At 32.7% G+C, this 12516-nt stretch overlaps 1 protein-coding gene across 1 annotated transcript; it reads left to right on the top strand.

Moving 5' to 3' along the window:
• Positions 1-7039: 7039 nt before the first annotated feature.
• Positions 7040-10884, top strand: LOC128202364 (uncharacterized). Its single transcript, XM_052902446.1, is given in 2 exon segments — positions 7040-10673; positions 10676-10884. Coding segments are annotated over 2 exon segments (3792 nt in total). The 3' UTR covers positions 10834-10884.
• The last annotated feature ends 1632 nt before the right edge of the window (positions 10885-12516 follow it).

Genomic DNA, 12516 nt, shown 5'->3' on the forward strand with positions numbered 1-12516 from the left:
TATTATTATTATTTTAATGTAATTGTTTGTGTGTGTATATATATATATATATATATATATATATATATATATATATATATATATATATATATATATATATATATATATATTTATATGTTGTAATTTTTTGTGTACAATAAAGAATAAATAAATAAATATCAGGGCATAGACTTCATCAGGCGAAACCTTTCAAGCCTAATATTCAGGTTCAATGTGCCTCCTAACATTCGGTAATCACTTCCGGTTTTCAAACTGTTCATCACTGAGACATCATTGATATATCAAATATATATATATATATATATATATATATATATATATATATATATATATATATATATATATATATAATGCATACATATATACAAATGCACAAATATGTTATATTTTTCGTCAATAATAAGAAAAAAACACCAAATCCTATGTAGGCAGCAATCTCACCGATACGTGAAAAGGGCCTCAGAGGATTGAAATAAAAGAAACATCTCTCATAATATAATAGGAAGATATTTTTTCCCATGAAAAAAGACATCCCTGTCGACGCCCACGTGAAACTTGTCTCATTACTCCGAAAAAGTCCCTAATACTAGAAGATACCGGTTTAATCTTTTAACGGGTAAATTACGCGCCCTAATCCCTATTCGGGAAAAGCAATCAGCATTAAATACCTAGCAGGTATCGAGATCCGAACGTAATTCGTGCGAAGACTTGTTACATGGAGTTACGAAACGTAGAACATTTTCAAATTGCAGGTGGCATCGTAAAACGTAGTATCCACTATATAACAATATAGTCATTGTAACTTTACATAATATGAAGTACGCATAAAATATATCTATACTAATAATATGAATTTGTTATAATATAATATAATATATATTTGTTTGTTATCTCTTGGCATTTTAATGATTCAACGAATGGTCATGACATTTAGTATAATGGATTGTGTTCTGAGGATTATTTTAAATGCTCAGGCTGTAGAATTAGTTTCCTGCTGAGGTTATCCCTAGAGACCACAATATTGGGTTCATTAAAAAGGGTATATTAAGATTTTTTCAGGGTCAGCAACGCTCAGGTGACACCCCTAATGTTGCAGGTAACATAGGCTACAGTGGACATTTGCCATCAGACGGGCTGTATGCTTATTTGACACTTTTGTGGTATAAAACAAATATCTAAATAATGAGGACAACACAACTGACAGCGATGAACTCATTCTACAAATCCAAATAAAATCACTTCTTTTGGCTGTAACCTTGGTTAGGGCAATTTAATATTCTCGCCTTTATATTCCTTTCATGAAACTAATAGATCCAGTGAATAGAGCAATGGAGAGTTTTATAACGATGGCTAAATATCCGTCATATTTATATTCTATCGAAAAACTGCAACATGTATCGATTATGATATCTTTTATCATTCAGCATATTGGTTATCACCAATTCATATTATTAGCCGTGTATTTATTATCAGTGATTCATCATCACGCCATATCATGATGCCACGTTGATGTTTAATATAAGCGTGCCGTCATTGTTAATTAAATTGTATTTGTATAATTTTTTCAATCGATATTTAAAAAGAAGGTTTTCAATTCGATTGTATTTTTTTATGTTCGTTACCTCACAATTTCGTCAGTCCTAAACCGATTTGGAAAAATATTTTTTTATGTTAAACGATACACTTTATAGATTAGTCTATAGAAATATTTAAAAATAAAAATAAAAATTTAATTATTTAAATATGAATTTGAAAAACCAGAGCTTATAGCTAGAATTCGATTTTAGTATCCCTGCACTGCAGTCAAACGTTATTCTACTGATATTATTACCGCTCAAAGTTGAAATACGAGGTTTGTCCGGAAAGTACGTATAAAAGTTTTTTAAAAATTTTATTTTACAATTATTCAGGTAAATCAATTTTATCCCCTTCAAAGTACTCCCCCTGTGACATAATGCACTTGTGCCAACGCCGTTTCCACTGTGAGAAGGCTCCTTGAAAGTCCTCTGGTTGTAGGTTTCTCAGCTGCCCCGTCGTAGCTTTTTTTATCTCATTTATGTCCCCCAAATGCCGCCCCCGAAGTACCAATTTGGTTTTTGGGAACAAGAAGAAGTCACACGGGGCCAAATCCGGCGAATAGGGGGGTGTTCGGTCACCGTAATGGAATTTTTACTCAAAAACTCACGGACAACAAGAGAGGTGTGGGCAGGGGCATTGTCGTGGTGAAGAATCCAACGCCCCTCTCGCGCCAATTCTGGACGAACTCGTGCCACACGAGCTTTGAGGCGTCTGAGCACATCGACGTAGAATTTTCCATCAACTGTCTGGCCTGGAGGGACGAATTCTTGATGCTTTCTCGGCCCTCTCTGAATCTTTTTAGCCACTTGTGGACGGTTGGTTCCTTCACAGCATCATCCCCATAAACTGTTCTGAGATCGGCAAAAATTTCACGGCCATTCTTGCCGAGTTTCGAGAGAAACTTGATTACGACGCGCTGCTCTTCAACGGAAGCGGGCTCCATGCCGACGGGGTTTCGTTAAGAGGTAACTTCACAGATGACGTGACAAGCCAGTTCGCACCGCACGGCGGTCAGACCAGAACTGAAGCATTGTTAGGGACATAAGGAAGGGGTCCTGCGCTTACCTGGCCTCCCCACTCCTCTTTCTCGCATTCCAGAACACTTTTATACGAACTTTCCGGACAGACCTCGTATAGTAATGTGTCATTACAATAGAATTAAAGAAAATGTAAACAAACATATAATTAAACCGATTATAAACAGTTATGCTAAAGTCCAATATAAATAAAAAATAGATTTTTGATGCTTCGATTTGTTACTAATTTCATTTAAAAAGTGTTTCTGTAATAATTTTAACAATTTCTTTTTAATCTTTTCATTCATTTCTATTCACATATTATAAGTATAAATAGATAGATACTATACTCTCTGTGTTTTGTAACAGTAACAAAATGTGGATGCCTAACTAGTATGCATATACCACATCTAATTGATTAGACTTCATTGGATATCGAGATTGTCATTTGTCGTGGCAACGTTGGGTAACTGTTGATTTCCCGCGAGTTTTACGCTTCAAATAAAACATACAAAATATTATGGCATATTCCTTTTGTTTGTATTTTTTTTTCTTATGGTACTATGTATTAGCACAAATATCTATAAGGCCAGATTCTATTGAATTTACTTATTATTATTTTTATCAAAAGAAGAAGGAATCATAATCATAAGGTTTATAATTGTAAATTCAACAAGCTCTCTGTAAGTGATTGCAGGACACCGACATAATCATTGGCTCTGCGAGCTGTAGTTCGCAGTGCAAGACGAAACGCTATGACAAAGCACCGTACGCCTTCTAGAAAAGACTTTCGGATGAAATCGAAACAAAACAAATTGGAAATGACGAAACACAGTGAATTCGTTGAATTCTCATTGTGCATGTATATCGACATCGTATTAAAAATGAATATAAGTTTTAAAAATAAAAAAAAAATCACATGAAAACTGTTTTTAAACTTATAATTTTAATACTGGTGATTATAAATATCTTTAACCGTTCCCATCTGCAAGATAATGGTATAAGCTCGCTGTAACACGTTGGATTTTACATTCATTAGATAGAATACAGTTAAATCAAATATTTATAAAATAAAATAAAATTTATTATAAAATAAATTAATAAAATGACAGTTTATTTTAGTTTAGTTAGTAACTTCACAAAAATAAGTACTATATGCCAAGTCTCTAATAGGGTATATAGGAAGACTCGACTGCCTAAGGTGTCTGTTCCTACATACATCTCTTGTCTCAGTCACTTTCATACCTCAACTTACACATACACGCTGGTTTCCAATATTGATTACTGTGGCATGCTTATTAAATACTAATTTTTACCTACGACTTCGTTCTCGTCACTGAGATTTGTTGATTAACACTTATAAGTAGTAACCTATGTATGTATGTACATATATATAGTGGTGTTTAAAGAGGGACTTTGCTGTCCATCCCTCGACCAGTATGTTCCCTTAGTTGCCTTTTATTATACCCACGGGAATGTGTGTAAAAAAAATGTGTATGTATATACTATTATATATATTTTTATGTTAATCATCTGCTCTCGATTATTTGGTTTGATTTATTTTGGAAACTTTACTGATTTAAGTTATGGCTGTGTATACTACTTTATATGTCTCAGGTATTGTATGTTTCCCTTTTAAAATAAAATAAAATAAACATTCTACGCCGGGACCACACGGCGATCTTATATATACAACGTGTGTATCAAATTTCATGACAATCCCTTGAGACGTAATGGTATTATAAGCTAACAAACAAACTCAAATTTTACATTTATAATATAAGTAAGCATTAAGTTAACTAAATAAATACAATTAACAACATTTACATTTAAATTTCAACTTAATTAAAATATTTTTCTAAATCCGTCTAAAAATAGCGCCGTTTGTATTCGGCGACTGTGCCGGTATTTATTGTTTTAATTAAATTTAATTCAACAACTGCAAAGGGTGAAAACTTTTAAGCTGCGGCATGGTCATGAACGTCGAAACAGGAATCCAAAAGATTTCTGTCAACGACTACAAAACTTATCTTAGAGGAATTAAAATTATTTTCAAGCGAATTAAAAAAGAAACAGATTTTGAATTCGGTCGTATTCTCTTTTTATGTTTGTTACCTCATAACTTTGCTAATTCTAAACCGATTTGGAAAATTCCTTTTTATCTGAAAGGATATATTTACAGATCGGTCTCACAAAAAAATATCAAAACTAGTTCAGTAGTTTCATTTTTTAATTAAAATAACTAACTTTGTCACAGTCAAAGTTACATACAATAACTTCTATTGAATACAATAACTTCTATTGAATAACTGATATTGAATTCAATATCAGTCATTCAATATATATAATGATAAAGAAATTAGAATACATCTCGATGTAGATTAAAAATATGATCTACGGACCTTATTCTGTTTCTATGCTCTTTCACAAAAATCGCCACCAGTCTATCCTAAACCCTCCTGCCGGGAAAGGAATTGTTAGTAATGGGGTCTAACTGCCCCATTGCAAACAAGGTCGACCTCCACGTGGTTCCCCCTGGAAAACACCGTGGTTAATTCTAGTGCAATTCATCACGATGGGCTAACTTACCTGCTTTCATCGTCACCTATCATTTCTCACTGGTGCCCCGCCAGCGTCGTCAGCGCAGGCGGGGTTATCATTCCATTATCATCCATTGAAAAAAACCCTCCTGTCAGATTCAGTCCAAGAGCTCGAACTTCGTTCATGTAGGACACACTTTATGGGAAACCTATTCTTGTATAGCAGCTCGATATTATGGAACAAACTCCCTTCCCACATAAAAAGATTCCTTCTATTACCTCTTTCAAGTAAAAGTTAAAATTACATTTTCTTTCTCTCAATTCGTAATCTTTTTAATTTTTTCTAATGTAGGTACTTTATTCATTATTCTTATCATTCATTGTATATGTAGGTAGGTATTATATTTATGTAAAAACATACAAATAATAATAACAAATTAGTAACAAAGTAAGTAAAGGCGAAATTATCTCTAAAAAAGATTTCTTCGAAATGAAATGAAATGAAATTTATTTGCTAGAAACATTGTAGAAAAGGTGTTGCATTCGTGAAGTTTATAAGATGCCCATTATGTTTCGCCACATCAAATGGCGTGCAAATATGAATTATTGAATTTATTTACATATAGGCCATTTTATACAGGTAAATTATATATTTAATTTTCAATTATTTACTACATTATACAATAAATCACTACTAATACCAAGTGCACACTTTGGTCGTGCATTATAAGCAGTCAATAAAGCTATTATAAATATTAAAAATGATAGAAATGTCAAATAAAATTAAAATTACAGTTTAAACACTTCCAATCAACCTAACACAGTGGCAGTGGAAGTAGTGGGCAATAGTAACGCCAGTATTAAATAAACAACAATAATATATATTTATATAATTTACAATAATATATCTAATATATAAAATTCTCGTGTCACGGTGTTTGTTACCAAACTCCTCCGAAACGGCTTTACCGATTTTTATAAAATTTTGTGTGCATACTGGGTAGGTCTGAGAATCGGCCAACATCTATTTTTCATACACCCTAATGATAAGAGTGACCCACTCCTAAATATATTTGTTTAATTTCTTGGCAATTTTTTTCATTTTATTATGATTCAGCATTGAAAAATACACACAACGTCAAATTTTCACGCTTTTACGATCAATCCCTGTTTTTTAATCGCAATTTTTATATGCCGCAATAGGCTTGCAAGATGGCAATCGAGTATAATAATTGTAGTACGATGAATTTTCATGTATATTTCTAGAAATAATGTATATGGTAAAACAACGTTTGCCGAGTCAGCTAGTTACAATGTACATATTAGTGTTTCATTTAGCTGTTTATTTGTACCTCATGTATTAGTATTGATGTCGTTCCTACAACACTCATGTCCTTTAGCTGCCCGCTAACTACATGCTTTCTCACGATATTGGAGAAATAAGTGAGAAAGCATAGGTAAGTCCACTGTAAGATAAGTCAACTGTGGCTGCAAGCGATCTCTTTCAGAGATGAGTCCACTCTTGCTCACAATATTTACAACATTATTATGTATTGGAGTATATAGTTTCCGCTTCCGGCTGTCATAAGAGTAACAGTGTGTTAAAAGTGCTCCTGAGTTTATTTTTAATAACCAGTGAAAATCAGCAAACATCAATTCGAATTGGCGAAAATCACCACGCTAAAACTAGTACAAAGCAAACCGCGACAATAGTTTACTAAAAATTGGATTATATTGGGAAATATCACCAACAATACCACAGTTTGGAGGTTAGAAATTCGTTAACTTTCATAAACATTATCAATTGTCTATTTGACGTTTGACATCTCACTGAATTGCAGTGTTACCAACATAATGGACGGAACACTAACGTTCGGAAACACGTATACGAGTAGTTAATACACTATGGACAATAAAGGTATGTCAGAGGAAATGCTACAGCTATTTCAAATGATGAGAATGGAATTAGAAAAACAAACAACAACGATTACACAGAACATAACTGATACCTTAATGCGTACTATAGATGTTAAAATACAACCATTACTGGAAGAAAATAAATACCTGAAATCTGAAGTGCAAATATTAAATAGAAAAGTAAAATATTTGGAAGAAATGAATAAGAAGAATAATATAATACTACATGGAGTCAAGGAAACTGAAAATAATTCTGTAGAATTATTCAACACAATAATGGGTATTTTACAAAAAACTAATGTTAAAATAGGAAAATCGGAAATAAACAACTATTACAGATTGGGAAGGAGACAAGATGAAAGCAAGACCAGACCCATACTTGTCTCCTTTATCTCATATCAAAAAAAAGTAGAAATAATGAAAAATAAAGCAAAAATGCCACATAAAACCTTTCTTACTGAAGATTTTTCAAAAGAAACGCTAGAACTACGTAAAAATCTACAAAAACAATTAAAAGAAGAAAGGGAAAAAGGAAATGAAGCTTTCATCAGGAATAATAAACTTATTATCACAGGAAAACCAGAAGCCGAAAGGAGAAAAAGAGAAGTTTCTATGTCACCTGAGATTATACAGAAACAATCTCACTCAACAGGGGAGAGAAATATTATTGCCCCATCTAAAAAAATGTATAAAACTGATGCATTCGCATACATGAGAGCCAGATCTTTCTCACTGTCAGAGAAACAAACACAACCTCATAAGGTATAGGAATTTTCTGACACCGGAAACGTGAAGAAAACAAACATTATAAAAACAATTCTAGCTAAAAACAAACAGATCCCCAATACGGTTGGTCACCGCGGGGAGATAGACCCTACCCCCCAAGAGCGTACAGTGGAAGGATTCAAGAATCATAACAAACACTACTCTGAAAAAAATGATCAAAAACAAAGAACAAGACTAAACATAGCCACACTAAACACAAGATCGGTAAAATCCCAAGAATCCCTACTTGAATTAGAAAATGCATTGGAAACCATACACTGGGATATTTTAGGTTTAAGCGAAGTGAGGAGAGCTGATGAAAAAATTGAAGAACATGATAAATATATATTTTATTATAAAAATGTAATAGCTGGCCTTAATGGAGTAGGATTTATGGTAAAAAAATATCTAAAAAACGAAATATTGGAGTTTCGAGGCATATCGGATAGGATAGCAGTCTTGAATATTAAATTGCCTGGCCACAAACAACCATCTTCAATCGTTCAAATATATGCCCCGACTGATATCACCAAAGAAGGAATAAAAAACGAGTTCTACAACCAACTCAACGAAATAATGCCAACTTTGTTTAAAACTATAATTGTAATGGGTGACTTCAATGGACAAATAGGAAAGAGAAGAACAAATGAAGACAAAGTACTGGGACCACATACAACAGGCAAAAGAAACGACAATGGGCAAAGACTGATAAACTTCGCTCTGGAAAACAACCTAAGAATCATGAACAGCTACTACAAAAGGAATTTAAATAGAAAATGGACATGGGTGTCACCGAATGGTAAAATAAGAAATGAAATAGATTATATCATCACAAACAAACCAAGATTGTTCTTAAACATAAATATTGTCAACCAATTTAACTACAACACAGACCACAGACTACTTAGAGGACAATTATATACACGAGAACCAAAATCATTAAGGAAAAATATCTACAATACAAAAACAGTGGCTTTACCAATCCCGGATAATATTCTAGAGTCTTTACACACTAATTTAGAAAAAATAGACAATCTTAAAGAAGTCCAAGAAAAATACGACGCTTTAGAGAAGGAATTAAGAGAAATTGAAAGTAAAATGAGAACAATAAGAAAGGAAAAAGACAAATTAGGTTCAGAAGCAAGGAAGTTAATCATGCAAAGAAAACCCTTATTTAAAGACAGAAAAAATAATAGAAAAGAAATAACAATTCTGAGCAAAGAAATAAACCTGCAAATACGAAAACACAGAGAGAGACTAAGAACTGAAACAATGAGTTATTATATAGAAAAATCAGGCGGAATTAAGAAAGCGGAGATCGAATTAAGAAACAATTTAACTTGGATAGATAACATGAAACACCACAGAAACAAGAAAAATAAAACTAATAGAATTGAAATATTAGAAGTAGCAACGGAATATTATCGCGAACTATACAATGAAAACGCAACAATAGAGGAATCCAACCAGTTAATAAACTGCACTAAAACTGTAGAGGATGTGACCCCCTGCATACTACAAGATGAAGTCAATAAGGCTATCAAATCACAGAAGAAAGGAAAAACGCCTGGAGAAGATTTAATATCTAATGAATTGCTAACGGGATCATCCAAAGTAACGTTAAACACTATCACAGAGATATTTAACGAAATTTTGCGCACAGAATATATACCTCATCAGTGGACTACATCAATTATTATATTACTACACAAAAAAGGGAAGAAAGATGATATAACCAATTACAGACCCATCAGCTTGATGTCCAATATGTACAAAATATTTTCAAAAATACTGTTAGATCGTTTAACAAAGACTTTGGATGAAAACCAACCTAAAGAACAAGCAGGTTTTCGTAGTGAGTTCTCAACAATAGATCATATTCACACTATAAAACAAGTAATCCAGAAATGCAGTGAATATAATATTACCTTTTACCTTGCGTTCGTAGATTATAATAAAGCATTCGATTCCTTAAAACACATAAAAATTTGGGAAGCTCTAGAAACACAAGGAGTGGAGAAAAAGTATATTCGACTGATCATCAATATATATAAGAACATGAAAGTAAAAATAAGGACAGAAAGAGATGGAGAATCTTTTCCGATAAAAAGAGGTGTAAGACAAGGTGATCCTTTGTCACCCAAACTATTCTCAGCTGTTCTCGAACACGTGTTTAGATGCCTGGACTGGGAAAACTATGGTTTGATTATCAACGGTGTGCGATTAAACCACTTAAGGTTTGCAGATGATCTAATATTGATTTCCGTTGATCCAAAAAGTTTACAAAAGATGTTAGACCAACTGGTGCATGAAAGTGATAAAGTAGGGCTATCAATGAACACTACGAAAACCAAAATAATGTCAAATTCGGAAAGCTTCCCTATAACGGTTAACGGTAAAACAGTGGAATATGTGGAGGAATACACATATCTCGGTCAGATCATATCTCCAAAAGACCTAACAACAAAAGAAATTAACAACAGAGTTACGCTGGCATGGAAAAGATACTGGTCTCTTAAGGAGGTAATGAAAAACCCTCTCATACCACTGAAAGCGAAGAGCAAAATATTTAATTCTTGTATTTTGCCTGTTATGACATATGGATGCCAAACCTGGAGCTTAACTAATCATAACATACATAAGTTAGAAACTTGCCAACACAGTATGGAACGAAGTATACTGAACATCAAATTAAAAGATAAAGTAAAACTGGACACTATAAGGAAGAAAACTGAATTCACGGATGTTACTTACTGTATCAAGAAACTAAAATGGAGGTGGGCAGGACATATAGTTAGAATAAATAAAGAAAAATGGTCTAAGGATATTACAGAGTGGTGTCCGAGACAATATAAGAGAAAAAAGGGAGACAGCGTCGTAGATGGGAAGACGATATCAAAAAAATAGCGGGACACACCTGGAAAAGACAAGCGCAGAATCGCATTCAGTGGCGAACTCTAGGGGAGGCCTATGCTGGACAGCAAGACAATCTTCACGTACCGGTGTCAAACAAATAACTAAATTATATAAATACATTGTAAGATTGTTAATAAAGGCTATTATTATTATTATTATTATGTATTGGAATGTTGCGTTGGTTTGGTCATTTGGAGAGGATGGATGAAAGAAGAATTACGAAAGAGACTTATCGAGCAAGAATGAATGGAGATGTCGGTAGGGCCCGCCCTAGACGGACGTATGTTGACCCAATAGGCGACGTGCTGAAGAAGGGCCAAATTAAAAGTACCCGTAACCGGCGAGCGTGTATGAAAAGATTAATGAATGTGGAAGAAGCGAAAGAGGTCTGTTTGAATCGAAGCATTTGGCGTTCCATTGTTTCTGCCTACCCTAATGGGAGACAGGTGTGACGGATATGTATGTATGTATGTATGTATGTATGTATGTATGTATGTATGTATGTATTATGTATTTAATTTACAAGTGTAATAAATAAATATATATATATATATATATATATATATATATATATATATATATATATATATATATATATACATACATATAAATAATTCCTATAGATAGAATAGCACCTATTTCTCCATCTACGCTTTTTGACTTCAAAGTCAAGGGTATTTTTGTATATTTATTATTATTATAAAGAAAAAAGTATTTTTTATTCAACTAAACTTAATTATAAACTTGTTTTAATAGTTATTTTTTATGAGTCTATCGTCTAGTTCGGAATGCAATTTCATCTGAGAAGAACGTACAAGAAACTCAACTGTTGCTTTTCCTTTATTATGTAATACCAATAATTTTACTGCTATGTTGTAAATGTTTTAGGTAAACATTTATAATCAATATTTATCACTAGTAATATTAAAACTGGAGTAATTGAGCATGAAAATTTTTAATTTCTTATCTATTTATTTATATATTATTAATTGATCATATTACAAAAAAAATTTTTGGTACAAAAGACGGGCTTAATGCTATGTAACATTATCTTCCAGTCAACCTTTGGAAAAATATAAATGTACCTAATTATTACAAATTTGGTATATAAACATATTTGTAGAATTTTTAGTTCAAATTACTTAATTTAAAATGGCCGGATCCATATGCCAATATAGGCAATTGTCTAGAGTTCCCCACTCAAAAATTTTTTTTTTTCAGAAACAGTTTCTTCAAGTGAAATATCACATTTGTAGATTTGTGTCTCAAGGAAAATATTATTATATTTTTGTATTTTTCATATATTACATATTATCTGTATGTAAAATATTGTGGCAGTTTTTTTTTTTGCGAGTGAAACATGCATTACCTAGGGGTCATGTTTAATCTGGCCCTGATTTTAAACATCGCTTATGTATGTGGTCTCCTATGGTATGATTTTTCTTTAAATTAATATTTTATTTTATATTTCATATTCCTTTTTAAAAGGCCGGCAGCACACCTGCAATGCCGTAGGTGTTGTGGGTGATCATGGGTAGCGGTAGTCACTTACCATCAGGTGAGCCGCATGCTCGTTTGCCCCCTGTGTTGTAAAAAAAAACTAATATTTAAATAATATAAGTTGCAAATGGCGCCATTTTTTTTATACACCTTCACCGTTAATTTTCTATCTACATTACAATCTTCATTAACTTCTTATTCATTACTGAAGTTCTCAAAGTACTGTTCATTTTGTGATCTCACAAAAAAGTTACCGGCCCTCGAGCTTAATATTAAAATTGTCA

The sequence above is a fragment of the Galleria mellonella genome, unplaced genomic scaffold (assembly GCF_026898425.1).
Source record: "Galleria mellonella isolate WM207_F2 unplaced genomic scaffold, CSIRO_AGI_GalMel_v1 utg905, whole genome shotgun sequence".
Classification (NCBI taxonomy): domain Eukaryota; kingdom Metazoa; phylum Arthropoda; class Insecta; order Lepidoptera; family Pyralidae; genus Galleria; species Galleria mellonella.